Source organism: Wolffia australiana, chromosome 18 (genome assembly GCF_029677425.1).
Source record: "Wolffia australiana isolate 7733 chromosome 18, ASM2967742v1".
NCBI lineage: Eukaryota > Viridiplantae > Streptophyta > Magnoliopsida > Alismatales > Araceae > Wolffia > Wolffia australiana.
The window spans coordinates 3,526,447-3,550,661 of NC_135852.1; the positions used below are offsets into that span (position 1 = coordinate 3,526,447).

Consider the following 24,215-nt stretch of genomic DNA (forward strand, 5'->3'; position numbering starts at 1 on the left):
GTTGATATTGGATATTGGACATTTGATATTGGATCATTGATATTGGATGTTGGATATTTGATATTGGATATTGGATACTTGATTATAGATCCGGATCGTCCCGGACGTGGACGAAGGACAAGATGGGGCGAATTTCATCACGTCCAATAATCTCGGGACAATTTTTAATATATTATAATAGTTTATAATATATTATAAATTGTCCTAGCGAGGCCACGTGGCAACATCTCAACTGTCAAATGTGAATCCAGTGGTTGTTCATCCAGATTCATCTGTCCATCGTCCGAGGACCTCCGGACGGACGATTTTTTTGTCCCATGGGATGAAAACCGTCCCATCCGGTGGTCCCCGGACGAATTTTCGCCCCAGGGGACAAAAACTGTCCCGTCCGGTGGTCCCCAGACGAATTTTCATCCCAAAATTCGTCCTTATCCTCGGACAGGATGATTTTTTCGTCCCGGGGCGAAAAAAATTGTCTCGTCCGCGTCCCTGATCTAAATACTTGATATTGGATATTGGATATTTGATATCGCATATTGGATATTTGATATTTGATATTGGATATTTGATATCAGATATTGGATATTTGATATTTGATATTGGATATTTGATATTGGATATTTGATATCAGATATTGGATATCAGTAATTGGATATCGGATATTTGATCTCAGATTGTATATTGGATTTTGGATCTGAATGTTGGATGTTGGTTATTAGATACTAGATATCGGATGACTACATTGAGATCGATACTGAACCAGATATCTGAATCTGAATATCTGATCTGTCTTAATCCAATCTGGATATTGGATGATAGTATTGGATATTGGTTGCTACAGTGTGGGTACCAGATACTGTTACCTGTTCTGAAATCTGCATCCGTCTTCACCTCAGGAGTTGGTTGATTATATCGGATATTGGTGTCGGATATTGTTTTCTTCAATATCGAACGTGTGATTTAAATATGTCACTTCAATATGAAATGTACCATTTTATTTATTATATGTGTGAGTTAAATTAATATTTGTTAATGGATTTTATTAATGGATTTTATTAATTATAAGTCTTAATAATTAGTCTGGCCAAGCCTGTAATGGGCTCCGGCTCTTTGAACACCCAAATAGTCATCGGGACTTGGTAAATTCTATTCAAGTTTGATGACACATCACTTTTTTATTACATCTTTCATGAAATGATTTATACTATTTTCTACTTTAATTTTTTTCGTATGGGACAATGGGTTCTTATTTTTTAACTTAATATTCGGACGTCAAATATAAATATATAATTATGACAATTTCTGATACGGATTTCGATGTTTGATGTCTGGTATTGGTATCCGCCTAGTCTTGACCCCTACAATTATGTCACGCTATATGATATTCCGAATCAGTAATCAGCTTGATTTATTGGGATAAAGTGTTTGATTGTGTGAGGATGACTTGGTCAACTATAATGTTCTAGAAGCCTCTGTGAACTAGAATTTCTCTATAATTGCAAGCTCAAAAAATTCGCTACTATTTTACTTTGTGTTGTTAAAGTTGTTCCTCCTTTTTAAAAGATATAGTTTTCATTTTCTTGTTTTTTTAGAGGAATTAAAATCAAATTTAAGTATTGAAAAATAAAACAAACCAGTATGTGTCTTATTGAGAGTAGGAGAAAGCTCACTTGAAACCTGAACTTTTGAAGTTTTCTAACTAATATTTTATTTTATTTTATTCTAGAATCTTCTAGATGATTCTCAAGTCTCATGGAGTCGTAACATTTTAGATGATTCTAGAATCTTATGGAGTTTTTGATACTCTTTCACATTATTCAAAAGACTAATGGATCAAAGTAGAAGCTTATGTGTCTTTCTAGATATTCTAGAAAAGTTTAAGAAGGATAGTATGGCTTCATCCACAAGAGATACAATGGGAGAGTGAAAATCGTGCATCAGCTCAAGGGAGGATGGAGAGAGTAGCAGCATCCACACATCAAATGGCCATGGGCGAGTAGCTTTGGGAGGCTCTAAGAGTCTTGTTCAGCAAGAAGGAGAAACAAAATCATATATTTCCAAAGGAATACACTATAGCTTTATACAGAACGATTGGACCCCCTAGCTGTGAATGCGGCCCATTAGAGTGTACAAAAGTAAAAAAAAGAAAAGGATATAATAAATAATGTTACTAACTTGTAGAGAGAAATAACAAAAAGATAAAAATAAAGGTAGCTTTGTCAATATAGTGTATAAATCAAATATAGAGGTGCTCACCATGAGCTTGAGTCATCCTTGTGTGCATCCTTTTGAGCAACATTGTGGCAACCTAGTGAGAAGCAAGCGAGGAAGTGAATAAACCATCAACCTTTGAGGCTCAAAGCTAAGCTAATTGGAGAGTCGGAGAAAAGTTGGCACTATAACATATTTAAAAGAGGCTTCTATGTATAGGTGTTAGGCCCCTAACTAGGCGGCATTCACGGCCCAGAGGCCTACATGCTTATTGGGAGGGTGTGTCCGTGTAATTCGGCTCACAAGATTAAAGGACTGAGTCATAATGGGTAGCGATGCCCAAATACCTGGTCTTTAAGTCCATTGCCACTGCCCATGGTGATTCACGGCAAACTACGCACGTGCCCGTCCATGCCCAAGGCAGGACAGATCAGGTACGGTTAGCGCGTGCTGCGCGCGGGGGCTGATCGGTGTGTATGCGCGAGTGCCAAGCACAGTGTGCCAACGCCAAGCGCCACACGCGGGCGCCAACGCTACGCGCCAGCGCCGAGCGCTGCACGCGGGTGCAGGACGCGCAGACCGGGGGGCGTGCCGCGGTTGCAGCGCGCGGAGTTATGCGGGCTGCCGTGCAGGCAGCGCAGGCATTGCGTGTGCAGGGTGCAGGGCCGGGAGACATTCCGCCAGGAGACTAAGGCATGTGGCGCACTAAGAGCTCCAGCGGGTAGTGCTGGGCGCGCAACGCCTAGCTCAGGGGCGCTGAATGCGACGGCGCCGCGCAGGCTGCGTGCTAGAGTGTTGACATGGGTGCTGGTGGTGTGTGTGATCGTCAAGGCAAGGGTGGCGTGTGTGATCGCCAGGCATGCGGGCACGCGGCGCCTGGCCCGGTGCACTTGTGTAGCGGCAGAGCGGGTGCGCCCGCGCAGAGCGGCGGCCCTAAGGCAGTGTGGCTACATTACCTCGGCGCAAGGCGCCTCGTCTCGTTCATTGTATCACCCCTCGTCTTCCCCCATGTAACGATGATGTACTTTTGATGATATTAATGCAATGAACCTATCCCTGATGGTGTTGAGTACCACCATCTCCTCTAACCCCTTTTATGCAATCTTAAGCAATTGCAAAAGCTTCCGCAGCAAGAGATCAAGGTTGCTCAGTGTTTTGGCCTGAACATTGAGGCCGGCACACGCCAGATTCGAGCAAGATTCCTAGCTCGGGATTTGACCGTGTGACAACTGGTATCAGAGCCAGGTTGGATCGCCTCCCTGTGCTTCTGACTTTGGTTGAGGAGATGGAGTCGTTTCGCGCACAATTACGCGAAGTGAGACGGCAAAAGGAGAAAGAGCAGAGGTTGAATTTTTTCCTACTGCACAAGAATGTGATGGGTTTGAAGACCCATGTCGATAAGAACTACAACGAGCTAAAGCCAGATATAAAAGACTTGCGGTGGAGACCCGCCAGAGGTATGAAGTCCTTGAAGAAACTAATAGACAACACGAAGACACCATCCGGCAGCTGACCGAGATGGTCCTGACACTAAAGCTCAAGATGGAAAAGTTGGAAGAAGGCACCAGTAGTCACCCCAGCAGTGACGACGGGGAGAAGCACTCACTTCCCGAACCGTGGTTCGACGGTTCTCACAGGGAAGACGTAGTGGCAGATTTCCTATACGACTGCGACTGGTATTTTGGTAAAAGACAACTCTCAGATGAAAGAAAAGTGCTACAGGCTAGCTACTTCCTCATAGACGAGGCGAAGTCGTGGTGGCGACAGAGGGAAGAGTGTGGAAATTGGCCACCTCCGACATACGAAGAGTTAATGCGGGAGATAAAGGAAAGCTTCATGCCGCACAACACGGCGTGGATTGCAAGGGGAGAACTTGAAAACCTCAAGATGATGGGCAATCCAAGGGAATATGTGGGCCAATTCGTGTCCATAATCTGGAGGATCACCGACATGTCTGAGGCGGACAAGCTCCACCGCTTCGCCAAGGGCCTTCCCCACGGGCTCCAGACAGAGCTGGAGAGGAGACAATGTAGAGACCTAAACTCGGCCTACAAGGTTGTGGAAGGAATGGAGCTCCGCCCCTCTAGACCCGCCAAAACAGAGGACAAACCCGTGAAAGGGAACAAGCCGCGCCAAGAGCGTGCCGAGGCACCATCAGCAACCAAGCAGTCAAGGCCTGAAAAGGAAGTTCAAGCCAGGCCACGGCAAGAGTCGAGACAAGGGCAAGAGTCCGAGACTGTGGAAAAAGAGTTCAGGCGGTGGGGGCAACAAGCTAACTTGTTTCGCTTCTGGAGGACCCCATTTCATGATGGGATTGCCCAAGAGGGACGGCGGCGGCCACCAACGTCAATGCTATGGTCGTGCCGTCGGCCCAATCGGATGTTCCCCAGGGAAGCAGTACGGTGACCTTGAACCCCCTCCAGTTCTTAGTGGCACTACAGGGGGGTGCCCCAGTCCAGTATGAGGGCCTGAACCTCTTGCACGTCTCGGTACTGATCAACATCAAGCCCTCCACGGCCATGGTTGACACGGGGGCGACGCACAACTTACTCGCTGAGAAAGAAGCTAGGAAGCTCGGCTTGAAGTTGTCCCCAAGTGCGGGGAAGATCAAGGCCGTTAACTCGGAAGCGCGAGACATCGTCGGCGTGGCCAAGGGGGTGCTGCTACAAGTGGGAACGTGGGAGGGCCGGACCAACTTCATGGTGTCCCCCATAGACGACTTCACGGTCGTCCTGAGTCTCGACCTTCTAATGGGTTCACACGTGGTTGTGTTCCCCGAGTACCGCGGCGTGCTGTTCCCGGAAGGATTTCACCCATGTTTCGTGAGGGACCAAGGGGCCTAGAAGCCGCGGAACACCGCTCTCCTGTCCGCTATGCAAATCAAGGACATATTGAGGAAGGGGGAAGAGACCTTCCTCGTCACCATACAAGGGCCAGCACCAAAAAAAGGGTGAAACGCAAGGGTGTACACCAACCCGGTTGGCGGCACTTAGTTGGGGTGACGACGACAACAACCCCGGTGCAACCGCGGATGGACTACCGGGGCCAATTGCGGACGTACTGCGCGAGTTTGCCGGGGTGATGCCTGCGCAACTCCCCGCGAAGCTGCTGCCTAGGCGGGATGTGGACCACGAGATTGAATTGCTCCCCGGTACACATCCCCCTAGGCGAGCACCCTACAAGATAACCCCTGCTTACCTGGAGGAGCTAAGGAAACAACTCCAAGAACTGCTAGAGAGCAAGCCCATCCGACCGTCCAAGGCTACCTTCGGCGCCCTAGTCCTCTTCTAGAAGAAGAAGGACGGATCGCTCCGACTTTGCGTGGACTACCGAGCGTTGAACAAGGTAACAGTGAAAAATAAATATCCTGTACCGAATGCTGAAGAACTGTTTGACAGGCTTGGCGAGGCTCGCTACTTCTCACGAATGGACTTGAAGAGCGGGTACCACCAAGTGCGGATCAAGGAGGGAGATGAATCGAAGACGGCGTGCGTGACTCCCTATGGATCCTTTGAATTTTGCGTGATGCCCTTCGGGCTCACGAACGCTCCTGCTACATTTTGTAGCCTGATGGACAATATTTTTCAGGATTATATCGATGATTTTGTTGTTGTGTACTTGGATGATATTTTCGTATACAGCCAGAGCTTGGATGACCATGCGAGGCACCTAAAGAAGGTGATGGCCAAGCTGAAGGAGCACGAGCTCTACCTCAACCCAAAAAAGTGTGAGTTTGCCTTGCAAGAGATTGAGTTCCTCGGACACCTGGTCGGAAAGGGAAGTGTGCGCATGGATCCCTCAAAGGTGAAGGCCATCAGGAATTGGACAGAGCTGAAGGGAGTACCACATCTGAGATCTTTCCTCGGGTTGGCTAATTCCTATTGGAAGTTCATCAAAGGCTTCTCCCGACTAGCTGCCCCTCTGACGGACTTGTTGAAGAAAGATGTGAAGTGGCAATGGACAGACCGGTGTCAAAGAGCATTTGACAAGTTGAAGAGTGCAGTCTCTAGCGAGCCGGTGCTCCGATTGCCCAAGTTCAACAAGCCGTACGAGGTACACACTAATACTTCTGACTTCGCACTTGGAGGTGTCTTGATGCAGGATGAACACCCCGTGGCTTACGAGAGCCGCAAGCTGAATGACACGGAAAGAAGGTACTCAGTGCACGAGAAGGAGATGACAGCGATGGTCCATTGCCTGAGAGTCTGGTGCCACTATCTCCTTGGAGGGAAATTCATGGTCTACACCGACAATGTGGCCACCAGTTGCTTCGAGTCCCAGAAGAAGCTGACCCCGAAGGAACCGAGATGGCAAGACTTCTTGGCGGAGCTCGACTTTGACTTGAAGTACAAGCCGGGGCGCGCCAATCAAGTGGCTGATGCCCTAAGTAGCAAAGAGCCAGAAGTGTTTTTGGCCGCACATTCAGCAGTCCAAGGAAGCATTCTCGATGAAATCAAGTTGGCGCTGAAAGATGATCCAGAAGTTGTTCGCCTGATGAAACGCATTGTTGTGGGCGAGACAAGGAGATTCTGGACTGAGGACGGCATCATATAAGCAAATGGGAACAGGCTGTATGTCCCGCGTGGGTTGTGCCGAAAGCTCCTCTACGAAGCACACGATGCACCCGACGCCGGACACCCAGGGCAGGCCCAGATGCTTGCACTCCTGTCCAACAGCTATCACTGGCGGGGAATGGAACGAGATGTAGAAGCCTATGTTCGTTCATGTCTGGTGTGTCAACAAGACAAGACGGAGAAGGCCAAGGCAACTGGAAAGCTGGAACCTCTCCCGAGGGCGAGCAGACCGTGGGAGTCTATTTCGATGGATTTCGTCACTTGCCTTTCGCGCGTTGGTGGGCACGACGCCATCCTGGTTGTCGTAGATCGTTTCTCCAAATATGCAACGTTCATCCCCACCACGTCGAAAGTGCACGCAGATGGTGTGGCTTGTCTGTTCATGTCCTATGTGGCGAAGTATTGGGTTCTTCCCTTGGACATCATTAGCGACTGAGACACAAGGTTCACTGGTCATTTCTAGGAGTACATGGCTCCAAGCTCATATTTTCTACGAGCTTCCACCCCCAGACAGATGGCCAGACAGAACATGTCGATTCCATGCTCGAAGAATACCTCTGGCATTATGTTTCAGTCAATCAGGAGAATTGGGTGGAGCTTCTAGAAGTAGCGCAATTTGCACACTACATCAACCGGAGCTCAGCTACAGGTCACTCGCCGTTTGAGATTGCAACGGGAAGACAACCACTGACTCCTCCGGAAGTTGTGAAGAGGAAAGGGAACAGACATTTCCCTGTTGCCTTCCGATTTGCGCGCGACTATCATGCTCTCATTGAGGAAGCCCGTGAGGCATTGGAGCGTGCTGCTCAAAGAATGAAGAAGTACGCCGACCAGCACAAACGAGACGTAGAGTTCCAAGTTGGCGACAAGGTTTTGTTGAAGACCAATGCATAGATGTTGAAGACGAAGCAAGCAAAGCAACGTCACAAGGGTCTGGTACACCGCTATGATGGACCCTTCGAAGTGGTGACAAAAATCGGACGGGTTGCCTACTGACTCAACATTCCCCGTCGGCTGGCGGTCCATTCGGTCTTCCATGTGTCGGTTCTGAAGAAATATATACTAGATCCCGAAGATGCGACAAGGAACCAGCCCCAACGTCCACCACCAAATGTGCGGGCGCACTTTGACCAAGAAGCAGAAGCTGTCTTGGCGAAGCTGGAAATTAACCGGGGAGGACGTCACGGTTGCTATCACAGGATCGAGTACCTAATCAAGTGGAAGAACAGTCCAGAGGAATCAGCCACCTGGGAGCGCGCCTCAGACTTATGGCAGTTCGAGGACCTACTGTGAGCGTATGAAGCAGAGCAGCGGGCGTCGATGAGGGCGTCAACAAGTTCAGGTGGTGGGGGCGTGTTAGGCCCCTAACTAGGCGACATTCCTTGCCTAGAGGCCTGCGTGCTTATTGGGAGGGCGTGTCCGTGTAATTTGGCTCACAACATTAAAGGACTGAGTCATGATGGGTAGCGATGCCCAAATACCTGATCTTTCAGGCCATTGCCACTGTCCTTGGTGATTCACGGCAGACTGTGCACGTGCCAGTCCACGCCCAAGGTGGGACGGATAAGGTACGGTCTGCGCGTACTAGGCGCGCGGGCTGATCAGTGTGTGCGCGCACGCGCCAACGCCAAGCGCCACGCGCGGGCGCCAATGGTATGCACTAGCGCCGAGCGCTGCGCGGGGGAGCGGGAAGTGCTGCGCGCGGGTGCGGGACATGCATCTTGGGCGTCGTGCCGTAGTTGCAGCGCGTAGAGTTGTGCGGGGTGCAGCGCGCGCATTGCGTGTGCGGGGTGCGGGGCCGGTAGACATCCTGCCAGGAGACTAAGGCATGTGGCATATTGAGAGCGCAAAGACGGCACAGCAGGCGCGTAGAGCTCCTACGGGTAGTGCTGGGCGTGCAGCGCCAGCTCAAGGGCGCCGAATGCGGCGGCGTCGCACAGGTTGCGTGCTAGAGTGTTGACATGGATGCTGGTGGTGTGTGTGATCGTCAAGGTAAGGGTGGCGTGTGTGATCGCCAAGCTCGCGGGCGCGCGGCGCCCGGCCCGCCGCAGTTGTGTAGCGGCAGAGCGGGTGCGCGCGCGCAGAGCGGCGGCCGTGAGGTGGTGTGGCTACATTACCTCGGCGCAACATCTCGTTCGTTGTATCACCCCTCGTCTTCCCCCATGTAACGATGATGTACTTTTGATGATATTAATGCAATGAACCTATTCCCTGATGGTGTTGAGCACCACCATCTCCTCTAACCCCTTCTATGCAATCTTAAGCAATTGCAAAAGCTTTCGCTGCAAGAGATCAAGGCTGCTCAGTGTTTTGCCCTGAACATTGAGGCCAGCACATGCCAGATTCGAGCAAGATTCCTAGCTCGGGATTTGACCGTGTGACAATAGGCGACACCACACATGGATCTTTTTGTTGGTTAGCCCATTTGATGAACTAGTTCCCTTTTATCCTTTTATCATTGTCGTTTGGACTATATTGCAAACATCCTTCATCCCATTTTGAAAGGTTGTATTTTTCTCCATTATTTTTGTGGGCTTCATATAATCTCATCCACAACTTCTTGGCACATACTTGAGCATAGTTGAATATACACTTTAGACTCTTTTTCCAATAAAAAATACTCAAGAGGTGGTCCGAGATTTGATATATGATATCAGACAGATAGCCGAGGGGAGAACCTGATTCATATTTTGGTGGGCATTTCAATGAAGCACCCGGTAATTATTTTTTTAATAATTGACAAACATTAGACCAGTTAATGCATTTCCAAACTAAGCCATGACAGAATTATCCAATGAATTCTAATTTAGTTGTATTTTTTCCCCACAAGGAATGAAATAATGACAATCCAATAACTAAAAATAATACATATGATAAATCAAAGTATGAAACGTAAAATGTAGTATATTCAGCAAGTTAGAATTTAACCAATTATTCTCCTATCTAACTAAAAAGGATTGGGCGTGCAGATTTCAAAAGTTTGTAATTTCAATACTACTTTCTGGGTATTTCCCTATTTGTTCATGGATTTTGATGTTATTTGCTATGTTAATTATAATATACAATATTTATTTTTAATGATTAACTAATATTTATTTACTATACTCAGTACGTCAGTAATACATTAGAGTTCTTCATGACAAGGAAGATAGTCAAAATCTTCAAATTTCAAGAAAACAGTCTTGATTTTTTCAGCTTTCATAAATATTAGCTTAAAGAATTGTAAGTGGAAGGAATCATCTTGATAGGTGACAAAACATATGAGGAATTTTCTATTTTGATTTGGACTTCCAAGGAAAAGACTTTATAACAGTCTATAATATAACTTATAGTACATATGATTTTCAGTTTGTTATAACTTAACCAAAGCTTCTCTCATTTAACTACTAAAAGATTGGGCATGCACAATTTAAACGTCCATAATCTCAGCAAGGCAGTCAAAGTCGTTGAATTTGAAGAGAGTCATGTTGATTTCTCCATTGACTATAAATATTAGACTCAAAATATAATATGTATCATTTTCAGCTTGTTATATTTAACCAGGGCTTCTGCCGGCTAACTATGCACAACTTGAATGTCCATAAGCTCAGGAAGACGGTCAGAATCGTTGAATTTTAAGAGAGTCATGTGGATTTTTCCACCGATTATTAATATAGGATTAAAATTATAAGTTACTTGAATCATCCAGACAGCTGACAAAACATAGGTGGAAATTTCAATTTCAATTTAGACTTCCAAGGAAAAGAATTCACAATAGTCTAGTAAAAGGGATAAATAATTAACTAAACATTTCCAGAAACTTATTACTGATTAAATGACTACATATTTGGACCAATTACTCTCACTTTCCCTCCAAAAAAAAATTTATCATACGTGGCAGGGGCCTCTCTCTGTCTCATGCTAGCCACAGGTCACAACAAATTAGCTGTAAAGATGTTTTTATTTTATAAATTATTCCAAACGATGACTGGCTCTCCAGCGGCTTCTCTTGACCATAAGCGCCTCGCTCTTTAACATTTATCTCCCTACCAGTACAACAATTGTTCTCATACCACTCTATCGCGTGAGAAGCAAAACCCGGAGAAATTTATTATTTTCCTCGGGACATATCTGCAAACAAGTCTCGCCTTTTAAACAAGAGTTTCGAACCAAGAAGGGCTGTTGTTTAAATAAAATACGTCAAGGGGGGCGGCACGTCAGAATTTAAGCGTCAACTTTTTAAAATGAATTTGGAATGCGAGAGAGATGTGGGAATTTCATTTGAGTTTCATTTCGAGCGGTGAGAGGTCTCTTACGGTGACCGGTGCTTGCTCTATAAGGGAAACCCCAGCCAGAGAGAGCGAGGCCCGTCCTTCATCCTCGCAACGTTTCTTTCGGCGAAGAAGAGGGAGAGGTCGACAGCGGCTTCGCCGGCGAGGTAGAGATCTCTGATCCGCGTCCGATCGCTTATTTGATTCTGATTATGTGCCCAGATTTGATCGTTTTTGGCCGATGATCGCTTATTCTTGATCGCAAGGTAGGGTATACTGTGCTGTCTTTGTTTATTTTCTGAAATCCGTCGTGTTTTGGTTCTCGTTTCGCGTAGATCTGGTTAAGCGTTGTTTCTGGATCCGTCTTGTATTGATGCTGGTTGTTACTGTGTTGCTCGGAGGCAGAGAAGGTTTATTGGTTTCTTGCGCTTTTTTTTGGCTCCTTGGGATAGATCTGAGCTAGTTTTGGGATCTGATGTGTTGATATTTTTTATTTATTTGTATTTAACTTGCGTTCTGATGTCTGGGAGCTGATTTGGAGACGTTTGAAATCACTTCCTCTCAAGATCTCGTTTTTTTTTAAGCAGACTTCAATCGGAAGAAGTTTTAATACAAAAAAAACTATTTCCTGGCTTTCTCATTGTCGATATCAATATTTTTCATATTGCTTGTTCATCTTTATCGATACCCTAAATAAATTAGAAATTTATTTATGTGGTTTTGAGCTCTTGTGCATGCTAGGAACTGTTTGATTCTTTTTATTTCATTGTCTAGAGTTTCTATTCAAAAACGTCTGAATTTATTGCATTTTTCCTAAAGGCAAGGTATTGTACGCTGTCGCTCGTTACAAGATCTCCTACGCATTTGAAACCATTTTGCCTCTGAGGGTAGAAATTATTTCTGGGTAACTCGGACATTATTTCTGGACTGAGACTATTTTATTCGCATCTTCCGTAATATTTATTCTCAAATTCCTGCTTTTAATTCCCCCCTTTAATTTCACCCCTTTTGTTCTTGCTCCTCACTGATGATTTTCAACAGAGCTTAGCAGCACATAATGGCGGACGGCGAAGACATTCAGCCGATTGTGTGCGACAATGGAACTGGGATGGTTAAGGTACCTTGGCTTCATGATGCCCATCAAACATTATCATCTGTTCTTCAGAAAATATCATTTCTGAAAAAAAATAGTTGATCATTTTCTCTCTTTAGGCTGGATTTGCCGGAGATGATGCGCCGAGAGCAGTTTTCCCAAGTGTCATCGGTCGTCCTCGCCACACCGGTGTCATGGTCGGCATGGGACAGAAGGATGCCTACGTGGGTGATGAAGCTCAGTCCAAAAGAGGTATTTTGACCCTGAAATACCCAATTGAGCATGGTGTTGTCACCAACTGGGACGACATGGAGAAGATCTGGCACCATACTTTCTACAACGAGCTGCGAGTGGCGCCGGAAGAACACCCGATTCTGCTTACTGAAGCCCCCTTAAACCCCAAAGCCAACAGGGAGAAGATGACCCAGATCATGTTCGAGACCTTCAATTCCCCCGCCATGTATGTCGCAATTCAAGCCGTCCTCTCTCTCTACGCCAGTGGTCGTACTACGGGTAAGCGAAGACGACGCTTTTCATTGAGCCCTCTTCATCGATAGCTCGCATTTGAATGAGAATTTTGCGTTTCTGAACAGGAATTGTGCTCGATTCCGGCGACGGGGTGACGCACACCGTGCCAATTTACGAGGGTTTCTCGCTCCCCCACGCCATCCTGCGGCTGGATCTCGCCGGGCGGGATCTGACTGATGCTCTGATGAAGATCCTGACAGAGAGGGGTTACTCTTTCACTACCACAGCCGAGCGGGAAATTGTGAGGGACATCAAGGAGAAGCTGGCCTATGTGGCGCTGGACTTTGAGCAGGAGCTGGAGACGGCCAAGTCGAGCTCGTCCGTGGAGAAGACCTACGAGCTGCCCGACGGGCAGGTGATCACGATCGGCGCGGAGCGGTTCCGCTGCCCGGAGATTCTGTTCCAGCCGTCGCTGGTGGGGATGGAAGCGGCGGGCATCCACGAGACCACCTACAATTCGATCATGAAGTGTGACGTGGATATCAGGAAGGATCTCTACGGCAACATTGTGCTCAGTGGGGGTACGACCATGTTCCCGGGCATTGCGGACCGCATGAGCAAGGAGATCACCGCCCTCGCCCCCAGCAGCATGCGCATCAAGGTCGTCGCCCCGCCCGAGCGCAAGTACTCCGTCTGGATCGGAGGATCCATCCTGGCCTCTCTCAGCACATTCCAGCAGGTTTTGTCGCTTCCTCACCCTTCTCTGCCTTCATCTCTCTTCCTCTCTCTCCTTTTCTATACTTTCCATTATCATTACTCCTCTCTCTCTCTCTCTATCTGCACCTCTTTTAACCAATTTCAATTGGTTTTGTTGGATCTTCTCTCCCTCTTTTCTCTTACTCTCTGATTTTTCTGTTTACCTCTCCCTCATCCCTCTCTATCTCTCTACCTCATTTCTTCTTTATCTCTGTGTTTGCGTCTCTCTGCCTCGTTCCTTTCCTCTCCACATTGCCACTCTCTATTTCTCTCTTTACCTTTCTTCATCTCTCTTTTTACCTCTCCCTGTTTCTCTTTATTTTTATACTCTTACCACAGTTTCTCTTTGTCTCTCTCTTCCTCTATCTAATCCCTATCACTGTCTCTCTCTCAATTTTATCTTTCTCCCCCACTCTCTCTGTTGCTCTCTTTACTTCTCTCTCCTCCCCTCTCTTTCTGTCCTATTTACTGCAATCGTTCCCTCTCTTTCTGCCTCTCTTTACTTTTCTCGCTCCCTCTCTCTCTTATCTCTCCGGCGCTGTCTATAAATTCTCTCCGTTTCTCTCACCGCCTCTCTTTATTTCTCTCTCTCTCACATTACTTCTTTCGCTTTCTCTCTCACGTTCTCTCATTACTTCTTTCCCTCATTTTCATTATCTCTCTGTATTTCTCTCGCTCCCTATTTCCCTGTGTCCCTTTGCTCCTCTCGCCCCCTCTTTCTCCGTTTCCCTTTACTTCTCTCTCTCTCTCTATCTCTCTCATTTATCTTTGTCTCTCTCAATTTCTCTCTCTCTCTCTCGCTATCTCTTTCTCTCTCTCTGTGATTCTCTCTGCATCTCTCTCTTTTTTTTATCGCTCTTTCTCTTTCTATCTCTTTCGTAAATTTTCCATCTCTCTCTCTCTCCCTCTATATCTCTCTCAATCTTTCTCTCTCTCTCTCTCAATTTCTTTCTTTCTCTCTCTCTCTCACTTTGTCTCTCTATTTCTCTGTTTCTTTGCCTCTCTCTTTCTCTCTCTCTCTCTTTCATCTCTCCCTCAGTTTCTTCTTATCTGTATATATTCTAATAATTATTTCCTCTCTGCACATCAGATGTGGATCACGAAAGCGGAATACGACGAATCAGGCCCGGCAATCGTTCACAGGAAGTGCTTCTAAGAAGTTTGCAGATGAGCTTTGCTTCTGGTTTGAACTCGCCCATTGTTGCTTTTTCAGAGGAACCTCTTTCCTTTCCTCTCCCCTCCCTCTCTATCTCTCTTTTCATTCCGGTGTGTTTTTTCTTTCCATTCTAGTGCTCTCCTGACGGTCGTAATAATTATCTTTTTTTATAAGTTGTTTTAAGTTATTTCCTCTCCCACATTCTTTCCAGTAAAAGCATAAATGTGATGGGGTTTTTAATATCAAACGGATGTTCTTGTTTGCCACTGACCCTCTCTCTTTTTATCCCAAGTAAATGCTTTTGATATTTTAATGATCTCCGAGTCTTTTTCCCCCAGTTAAATTTTGGTGTCAATCATGACCATACTGGTTATCTATTACTCATGTGCATGAACCATCATCTTTGCTCATCATGTAGTTCACTGATTCCTACTGCATGACATTTGTTATCATTACCTATGTTATATGATGATAAACTCTATCTTTTGTTTCAACTGTTGGGATTGTCATCGTAGCCATAATTAGGTCTTGTTCCTATTGTTCTATTTTTAGTGGTAGTTAATTTGTTTTTGACCTTGAAAATAGACGATTACATGAAACATCAAATACCACCATATGCGGTAGTTTTAATATGAAACGAATTTGAAAAGTTTCAATGTTCTTGTTTGCAACTGACCTATTTTTTATCCTAATTAAAAAAAACGGTTTTTACATGATCTCAGTGTTCTTTTCAACTGTTAAAATTTGATATTATTTATATCCACACTGGCTCTCTATTATTCTTCGGCATGAACCATCGTCGACTGCCCGGATGACCCTTTGACCATCATGTAGTTTATTGATTCCTCCTGCATGACTTCGTTTCTCATTATTAATATAATATGATCTTAATGTCTATCTATTCTTTCACCGTAGCCATAATTAGTTATTGTTCCTATATTTCTATTTTGACTGCTCGTTAATGTGTCATTTATCTTGAAAATAGACAATTACAGAACCATATCTCGTAGTTCATCTGATTTAAGCGGAGAGGTGCTCAAATCAAACCATTAGTAATTGAACAATAAGATACTATTTTTACGTTGCAACTCTTATGAATGGTTTAGCAAGTAGTCCGAATAAAATCACTAGTCAAAGTTAATCAGATTGTCTTGAATTAATATTTCACCTCTAGATTTTATGTTTTTTATTAAACTTATTCATTACTTGATAAATCAATTAAACCGAAATACTTTACCAAAATTGTACTTATTAAGTAAGTATTTAACTAAGCAAACGGTTCCTAGTAGAATTTTGGGAAAACTAACTAGTGACGGTTTTATTAAATATAGAGGGCCAAATTAATTAAACTTATTAATTAATTGGTAAATAAATTCTACCAAAATACTTTACATAAATTGCACTAATCAAATAGGTATGTTTCCTACTTGACAAAAGTATTTAACTAGGCCAACGGTTCCTAGGAAGGATCACACTTTTCTTGTTCATTCTTATAGTTAAATTGGGGAAATTAATAAGTGATGATATTATTAATTACAAAAGTCCAAATTTTGTAGTAAGTCTTGTGTGGACAGTTCTCACAGTGTTTCATAACCTCATTATTCACCATTACCTCGACCATCGTTAACTTTTCAGTGATAATCAGCGCTACTATATTTTGTATAATACATTGAAATTCTTTTTGCGCCTCCCTTATACATACTTGAGAATCATTTAATGTCATTTGAACAAGAAAGAAAAATATCACACTAATTTAAATGACTTACAAAAGATGCACCTAGACTTTAAAAGTGTCCATTAATAGGGAGATGGTAATAGTTATTGTCCTGTAGTTTGTATAAGAAAAATACTTGACAATACTTGACAATCTAAATGACCTAAACCATCATTAGAAGATAAGAAAAAATACTTGACAATCATTTAATGTGATTTAAAGAAGAACAAAAATCATCACACTTGGAAATGGCCATTTAAGGTCATTTAATGTCATTTAATGTAATTTAAATGTCTTACAAAAGTGCGTTGAATCGTCAAAGTTCATGTCATTTCAATCTTTCAAACTTCCTGATGATTAAAAAACTTTTGATCATTTGATTTTTTCCTTTATTGGTTCAATTCCCATCTCCGTTTAGGCCCTGCCCTTTCGATACACAATATCTGACTAAAATACAGTAGGAAAATGTTCAATTTCCCTTCCTTCGACTCATACTAAACATTATGGGAATCATCATTTTTTAAAAGTGAATTAGAGATATGATTGAATATGATTTTAAATGTATTTTGTATGGATTCCAGAAAACGTGAAGGAGACCCACCAAGTGTTAGGTTTTGCTGTCGTGATCAATGATCTAAAGATGATTGGTGAAACATAAATTCAAATGAATCTTACAGACCTTTAAAACTAAATTGAAAAATTGACGACCGTTGAAGCTTATTTTGTGGACTAGAATCTGCTATCATCTTGGTTTCTTCCATGAGTCATTACACGCCGCAAAAGTGTGTGGCCTATAGGCATATCTACACAATTATTGACACGTCAAATGCCACCATCCTCTTCTAGATAAATGCCACCATCACTTTGGGATGATCATCTCCTTGTTTTGGTTTTAATGGGATGAGACTAAACCAAGGGAGGCGGGAGGAGGGGTGCTCAAGGAAATAATAGCACGGGCGTATTTCATTTGGGTTTTCCTTTCCTTTATACTTAATCAATATTTTATAAACATTTCAATAACTTAAGCATATTCCTCAATGTCTATTTAACATTAGTTTTACCCTTTAGATGTATATACTAGTTTATTCAATGAGTCATTAACCCAATAACTCACCATAAGCTATATGCAATATATATTATGTAATATTGGACAAATTTAACAAGATTCATAGGTTGATCCACCAACGCTAGAGGTGCAAAGCTGCACTCCAGGTTCTAGAAGGCATAAATTAGGGGTTCATCAAATATTAGGTGAAGATTTATGTCATCATTTTCTACATATGTATTATCCCTCATTCCCATGACACTCTTAAAAGGATATGTTCAAGTATTAAACCCTAATTGGTCATCCTAGTTAGGGATGAAAAACTGGGAACTCCTCATGGAATTATTTCTTTGGAATTTCCATTATCTTTCTCTTGAATCGTCATCCATGATTTATTTCCTCTTATGTTGGGCCATACAAATCCATCTTGACCATTTAATATCCTTCATAGAATTATGGATGCATTCTAGCTCACACTGCATGTAATCCACTGAATAGGGACTCCTAAGAATCATAGTTAAAATACAAACTTCCATCCCCTAGATATTTTTTATGTTCAGATCTTAGATACACTTACATAAGAATGGACTTGAATGAGCCTAGCTGATATAATGTAAAAACCATTACCGGGTTGATACAGGTTGATCCACTGAGCTCTTTCTCTAAGGAGAACCCATTATCTCTCCTAATTGTCTCCAAACTAATGGTTACGTGATCAACTGTACTCATCATATGAGTAGAGCAAATAATGTTATTTTATCCTTCGATTTTGATGTCCTCGAATTCTCTATTGCAAGGAATGTATTGAATGTATGTTTAAAGATAAAGGGAAATGTATTATAATTCACCAATCATTGCATATATATTTATTGGAATGGAAGTGGAATGTGTAACTTGCTTGGATGCAATAAATAATTCCATCAAATTTGAGCACTTCAACTTTCCCACTATCAAATTTCTTCTTTTACTATCATTGTGAGAGTTTTCAATTCTTTTAAGTCACAATACCATCAATTATTTATACATTACGTTATCCTTAATTAAAAATTATCATTACTTGAGCAAAAATAATGCATGGCATGAAAGTTTTAAATAACTGATAGGGTATGATAATTTTAGAGTGGGGAAGTTGATTTTATTTTGAAATGTTACTCTATTGGCAAGGTGAAACTTTCCATATCTTAAAGATAGATAGATTATGGTGGAAAAATTTTGGGTTCAGTTAGTTCCCTCCAAAAGAAGGAATGTAGCATGGGGGAAATCATTAAAGGAATGTAGTAAGAAGAAGGAAGGATGAATGATAACTGAGGCATCTCTATTGGTTGTACCTGTTTTTAGTGAATGGATTGTTATTCATTGTGCCTAAGCCTATAGGCTCATGTATTTTTCTTTATAATGACAATAACAGCCAAATTACATTTATTTATCATTATAACTAATCATATATATCACAATATAGATTAATCAATGAATGCTCAATTTAAGTCAAGCACTACGTCTAGTTGCCAGGCTGTGGGGTCCTAAGATACACCTCATGCTCTAAAATATATAAATTACTCTATCATCTCTAGCATATAACTCTTACCATCATTATTGCCATGTATGTATTATCATTCATCATTCAATACTCTGAAATGATCGAATAATTTAGATATGGTTAAAATTTAACCCTAATAAATCATTCTAGTTAATAATAATGTTAAGCAAAAATCATAAAAATACTTCCTCTAATCTCTCCACTACCCTACCTACGGATTTTGCCACATTATCTTGGTTGAGTAAACCTAGCCATATATTAAGGGAAAATAATCCCATCTTGATCACACAATAATTGTAGAAGTGTTCTTACTGCATTTGATCATAAGACTTGGAATTCTTGGGTTGTAGGGCCTTTATCTGGATGAAAGTCTAATAATAATTCACATTGGAAGACTTATACAAAAATGTATAGGTACTAACAAAAACCATGAAACAAATCACTTGGGCACAGATCACATCCGTGATTCCTTTGATCCGAGAGTGAGTCATGTGGAGCTTCTCATGCGTGCAACCTCTAAATGTATCCACCTAATCCTCGGTATGTCCAATCTCCTCCTTCATGTTGATGACCTCCATTCATGCTCTATCATTGTCGTTATGCAGTCTTGATCGCATTGGGAATAGAGAGGAGCTAAGAGGAGAAGGAAAAATAAGGGGAAGGCACCAGGGCCATTTTGGCCTAGGTGAATTGGGTTCTTTTAGTGAAAACCCCCAAAATGTAAGTATATCTTCTGAAGTCGAAAAGACCATTTAGATTTGACCCTCCAAGCTAAATCGAATAACCAATTAGAGTTTGACAGTTGGCCATATCCAAAGTCATCCTTGGATCATCATGTGGATGAGGTCTTATACATACACAATAACTGATGACGAACACATTCCATGAATGAGTCGATGCACATTCCTTTGTATCTTCTAGAGCATGAGGTGTAGCCTGTCACCCCACGCGTTGGAGACTCAGGCTATTGTTTGGGTTAAATCTATTCGACATTAATTAATCTATATGATGATATAGTTAATTAGTTTGAAACACCAATAAAGTTATTGGGACGCTAGTGTCATGAACTAGACTAATATCTCCTTATTGTTGGTTGTACTCATCACATGGTCATGACTACACTGTGCTAGTTTTTTTAGAAATTTTGATGAAATTATTGATTGTCATCTGAATATTTATGTTTGGAATAATTTTTTTAGATAAATAATCACCTTATGATGATATCACAGTAATTTTCTAATAATTATACGTATTCGTAACTCCATTTATAAGCATCACACATGCATTATAATGCATGCATTATATCATTTAATATTTATGAGATATGGTATTGTAATTCACTTGAGAAAAACAACAAAAAATTATGAATTTAAAACTTGCCCATTAGGGAGTGTATGTTCTTTAGCTGAATTATTGTTCCAATAATCCTAACTAAGCTGAGTTGATGCTTACCTATGAGAGAAACAAGTGTGAAAAGAGTGAGAGGGTTTATGAGCCCTCTATAATTCCAAATAAGAATTATAAGTAGAAAATTACTAGATCAGTGAGACTTTAATAGAGAATAATACTTATAAATGGGGACTACTAGTTTGCACCCTAAATCAAGTGGTACATTTTTATCATAATTTCTTGAATAGGAGTAAGTCTGCTCATTCCCCATGTTTCCACATCATTGGAGTAGGAAGTAATAAAAAATTTCTCACTTGAAAGGCCTACATAGCAGTCTCATCAGCAGAACCCTCAAAAGTGCACCTCAAGGGTGGGGGGACCAAGTGGGTTTGGAAAAGTGTCAGTGCAGAAGTACGGAAATAGTAGGATAACCTAGTCAATAAGGCCCGATTTAAAGAGGTTCTTGGGGGTTCCTAAAGTATAAGATTAGGGCGGGATAAAGAGTCCTGTCGCAGGTAATCTGAACGGGCATAGTGATGTCCTTAGAAAGAGATCAAGTGGTGAGGATTTTTGTCTTAATGCAGGCAGTTCTATAGTGACTGACTTTTAATTAACTCAATTTTGAGGTAATAATTTGTCCTTTATATTTGAGCCAATCAATAAGATATTGAATTGTAAAAATAATATGAATAGCAAGTGATGAGTGAGGGTCATCTCCACAAGGAATGCACATTAGGGATTTAATGTGTTTTAAATATTATAAGTATCAGATAATAAGGGATTTTTTAAAATAGTAAAAATGGTGGGATAATAAGGTTTTTTAGGATAGATGTTTGTAATAATGAATGAAACTATTTTTGTGAAAATGGAATGAGGGCACGGTGAATAAAAATTACTAGTAAATTAAATGTTAATCAATAACATATAAGGATCATATGAATGAAATGGGAATATGTGGATACATAAATGTAGACGCATGGATATTGAGAAGAATGTGACAACGTAGGCACCATGCAACTAACCATAAATCCTTATATTCCACCAAGATAATGATGATTTATGAGCGCATGAAAACCTTCAAATTCTCATAAATATTGATAAATGATGGTTTATGCTTCAGTTTTTAAAAAATATATTCTATTTATAGAATTATAATTTCATATTTCTTGATTTCCAGTATTGTTTCTTAAAAGTAGACATCAGTTTCCCAAATAAATTAATTTTACCACTGTGAATATTGTTTTTGATTCATGTAAATATTTTTATGGAACTAATTTCAAATTTCAAATTTGCTCCATCATTATTGCGATCTAGTTCGTTCATATTACAACCAATCATTGGCTATGACAAATAATTGGTGGCAACTAATGATTATGTGTTTCATGTAGATTTGTGTAGAAATTTTAGATGAAGTGATGTTGATGAAAGAATACTTTTGAATTAATTTTTTTATATAAAAATACCTTTATTGGCCCTTTAGTAAAGTGTAAGTGATAAACTTAATTTAGGGTGTTAATTTATTGTTGATATTTGAGTTTGTACTAATTTCCAAATATTTACTCGTAAATTAACTAGTTAGTGATGAACGATGACCGTCTCCACAGAGAACATATAGTATATTTAAAAACTCTTTAAGTGATGATTCAAGAGGGATAAGAAAAGATACATATAAATATAAGATTGTGATCTGATGAATACCAGGTGGTAAGAGGGTGATAATAAGTATTTAATAATGATGATATTAATAATAATATGAGGAATAGTTAGGAGGACATGGATAGATCAAATGAAAATGAGAGAATGAGATAAATAAAGATGTGAAGTGATGATGGATGTAGAAGATGAATGAGAAGATAAGATGATAAAATTGGTGTATGGATATGAGTGTACATGGTTGGATGATGGTGAAATAGAATGGTGGAAGAAGATGATAATGATCTTACTAATGGATGTGATGGTCGCGTAATTGAGTTTAATCAATAATATTTATAAAGATATAGTCATAACATTCTTTTTTAGCTAGTGATGAGTGAGGGTTGTCTCCACAGGGGACATATATGAGGGAAGGAACTCTCTCGATTGGGTGCAATTGAGATGATGAGAAGAGTTACGTATAGCGCACAAGCTAGTAAATGGGTAAAGATAGTGATTATGATAGAGGCAGGAGGAATTTAAAAAGATCGACGACTGATAGTACTAGTAGTGGATCACTGAGTAGGACAAGAGGATCAAGGTATATGTGAATGATGGCATGAGGCGACGATGTGAGATGAGATGAGAGGGAATGATAAGAGGTGTCCAACTTAGGGTTTATGAGTTAGGGTTTATAATGTAGGAGTATGAGAAGAAGAGACAGGATTGCGAAGACGGTCATGGTAGTGATGTGGACGATAATGGATGCGGTGATGGAGGTAGTGAAAATAAGGTAGAATGATGTGACAAATGGAGAGATAGCGATATATGTTTTCTAAAGAGGGACGAAGAGATATAGGTGACAAGGTTGTAATGTTGTTGGACACACATAGAATGAATGGTATATGATGCTAGATAGGGTTGATAATGGATGGTGATGGAGGTGGATGAGTGATGACGATAGATAGAGGTGATGGATAATGATGCTCAACATACTATCTAAGTGTGTTGGAGAAGACTTAATGTAAGGCAAAAGGCTAACCATAAATCCCTATATTCATCCATGATCAAGGCATTTTCTTGATGTAGATCAACCTCTCTGCTTTTCTATTGAATCTCTCCAAGCAATAGAGACACCAAAAAACCCTTAATGGTCCTTCAAAAGTTTACTCTCCTTCCATTTGCCTATCTAAGAGGAAGTGAGCTTAAATATGTTTTTCACAAAGATTGGGGGCTCAATTTATAGATCCAACCATATGGATGGATAGAAGACATAAAGACAAATCTACCCTTAAAATTTCAACTCAATCCAAGTTCTCTCCCTCTTTTTTTAAAATCTAAGGCAAAATACACGGTGTCGGGTATGTCCAACCTTGCGGTTGTGCCTGTAGATCAATCCAGCCAGGCCAAACGCCACCCAGGGGGATTTTATATATGAAGTGGGTTATTTATCAGTGTTTATAGGTGTGGAGAGAGCATAAATATCCCAATTACACTCAGATCCTACTCGTCCACGCCCACGGTGCAGTAAAAGAAAACATACATGAGTGTACCTAGGAGGTGCTCGGAGATCACTTGTGGCGGTGTTGCGCAGGGTCCCCCGCAGCGCTGATGGTGCATGGAGTGTGTAGAGCTTGTCCAACCTTCAATAGGCATCAGAGTTGAGGCACGTGGCGTGTACATCGGTCAGGTGAGAGGGTGAGCACTCTCGCCTCTAGTGCTCCTTGCAATACGCTAGTCACGAGGGTTATCCTTCGACAGGGTGCGATGCGTGCAAAGAGCCGGCAAGCCAAGACACTTAATTTGGTGGCTACCACGAGCTGCCCGAGGGGGTTCCTACTAGGAGTAAAGTGTAGAAGGGGCTCGAGTGCATACTGCATGGTTGGCAAGGGCATCTATAGTCTGGTTGCCCTCTCACAACTAGTGACAGATGCTGATCAAGTAGAGGCGGCACCATATGATGTATTGCCATACTTGCTTCAGTCACCACTGGGGGCAAGTACTTGCATGGAGCATGTTTACTAACACCTGTGAGGCCGATTCTATGACGAAATTTTTAAGGTTTCACGCCTCGCAGAGGAGCAAACCATCGCAAATTGTCATAGCCTCGGCTACTGTGTTAGTTTGGATACCATAAAAAGACGAAAAAGGCAAAGAGAATACTCCCTATGTAGTTGTAGAGGATACCGCCCCCTCGGCGGGGCCCTGGTTCCCTTTGGCCGCTAATAACTTGCAAATTAACATGATTAATTAATGAATTTTATATTATATTTATGTGTTTTAATGACTATATTTCCATGTTATCATATTAAAATAAAGATAGATCATTTAACCTTTCATTTTATTATTAATTCTGATTTTTTATCATTTTTTATGGAATTTAACTTCAT

General features: G+C 41.8%; 2 protein-coding genes across 6 annotated transcripts; both read left to right on the forward strand.

Moving 5' to 3' along the window:
- Positions 1 to 3,729: 3,729 nt before the first annotated feature.
- LOC144715301 (uncharacterized) lies at positions 3,730 to 7,679 on the forward strand. Its single transcript, XM_078590232.1, has 6 exons — positions 3,730 to 4,469; positions 4,535 to 5,033; positions 6,151 to 6,264; positions 6,313 to 6,598; positions 6,956 to 7,150; positions 7,249 to 7,679. Exons 1-6 carry the CDS (start codon positions 3,730 to 3,732, stop codon positions 7,677 to 7,679), a joined length of 2,265 nt encoding a protein of 754 aa, XP_078446358.1.
- Positions 7,680 to 11,051: 3,372 nt separating this feature from the next.
- LOC144715252 (actin-3-like) lies at positions 11,052 to 14,695 on the forward strand. 5 transcript variants are annotated; one of them, XM_078590184.1, is made up of 6 exons: positions 11,149 to 11,202; positions 11,855 to 11,939; positions 12,077 to 12,152; positions 12,248 to 12,641; positions 12,722 to 13,335; positions 14,443 to 14,695. In XM_078590184.1, exons 3-6 carry the CDS (start codon positions 12,093 to 12,095, stop codon positions 14,506 to 14,508), a joined length of 1,134 nt encoding a protein of 377 aa, XP_078446310.1. In that variant the 5' UTR covers positions 11,149 to 11,202; positions 11,855 to 11,939; positions 12,077 to 12,092; the 3' UTR covers positions 14,509 to 14,695. The 5 variants fall into 5 exon arrangements, with proteins under 5 accessions (XP_078446309.1, XP_078446310.1, XP_078446312.1 ...); XM_078590183.1 differs by lacking the exon at positions 11,855 to 11,939 and having other exon boundaries at positions 11,052 to 11,202; XM_078590186.1 differs by lacking the exons at positions 11,149 to 11,202; positions 11,855 to 11,939 and adding an exon at positions 11,283 to 11,301.
- Positions 14,696 to 24,215: the final 9,520 nt, after the last annotated feature.

Excerpts from the sequence above, each read along its gene's own strand:
- LOC144715301 (XM_078590232.1), top strand. The coding sequence starts at position 3,730 with ATGGTCCTGACACTAAAGCTCAAGATGGAAAAGTTGGAAGAAGGCACC. Across the intron at positions 5,034-6,150 it reads AAGGATTTCACCCATGTTTC|AAAGATGTGAAGTGGCAATG; the intron begins GTGAGGGACCAA and ends GACTTGTTGAAG. Across the intron at positions 7,151-7,248 it reads GTCGAAAGTGCACGCAGATG|GAGTACATGGCTCCAAGCTC; the intron begins GTGTGGCTTGTC and ends GGTCATTTCTAG.
- LOC144715252 (XM_078590183.1), top strand. The coding sequence starts at position 12,093 with ATGGCGGACGGCGAAGACATTCAGCCGATTGTGTGCGACAATGGAACT. Across the intron at positions 12,642-12,721 it reads CGCCAGTGGTCGTACTACGG|GAATTGTGCTCGATTCCGGC; the intron begins GTAAGCGAAGAC and ends GTTTCTGAACAG. Across the intron at positions 13,336-14,442 it reads CTCTCAGCACATTCCAGCAG|ATGTGGATCACGAAAGCGGA; the intron begins GTTTTGTCGCTT and ends TCTGCACATCAG.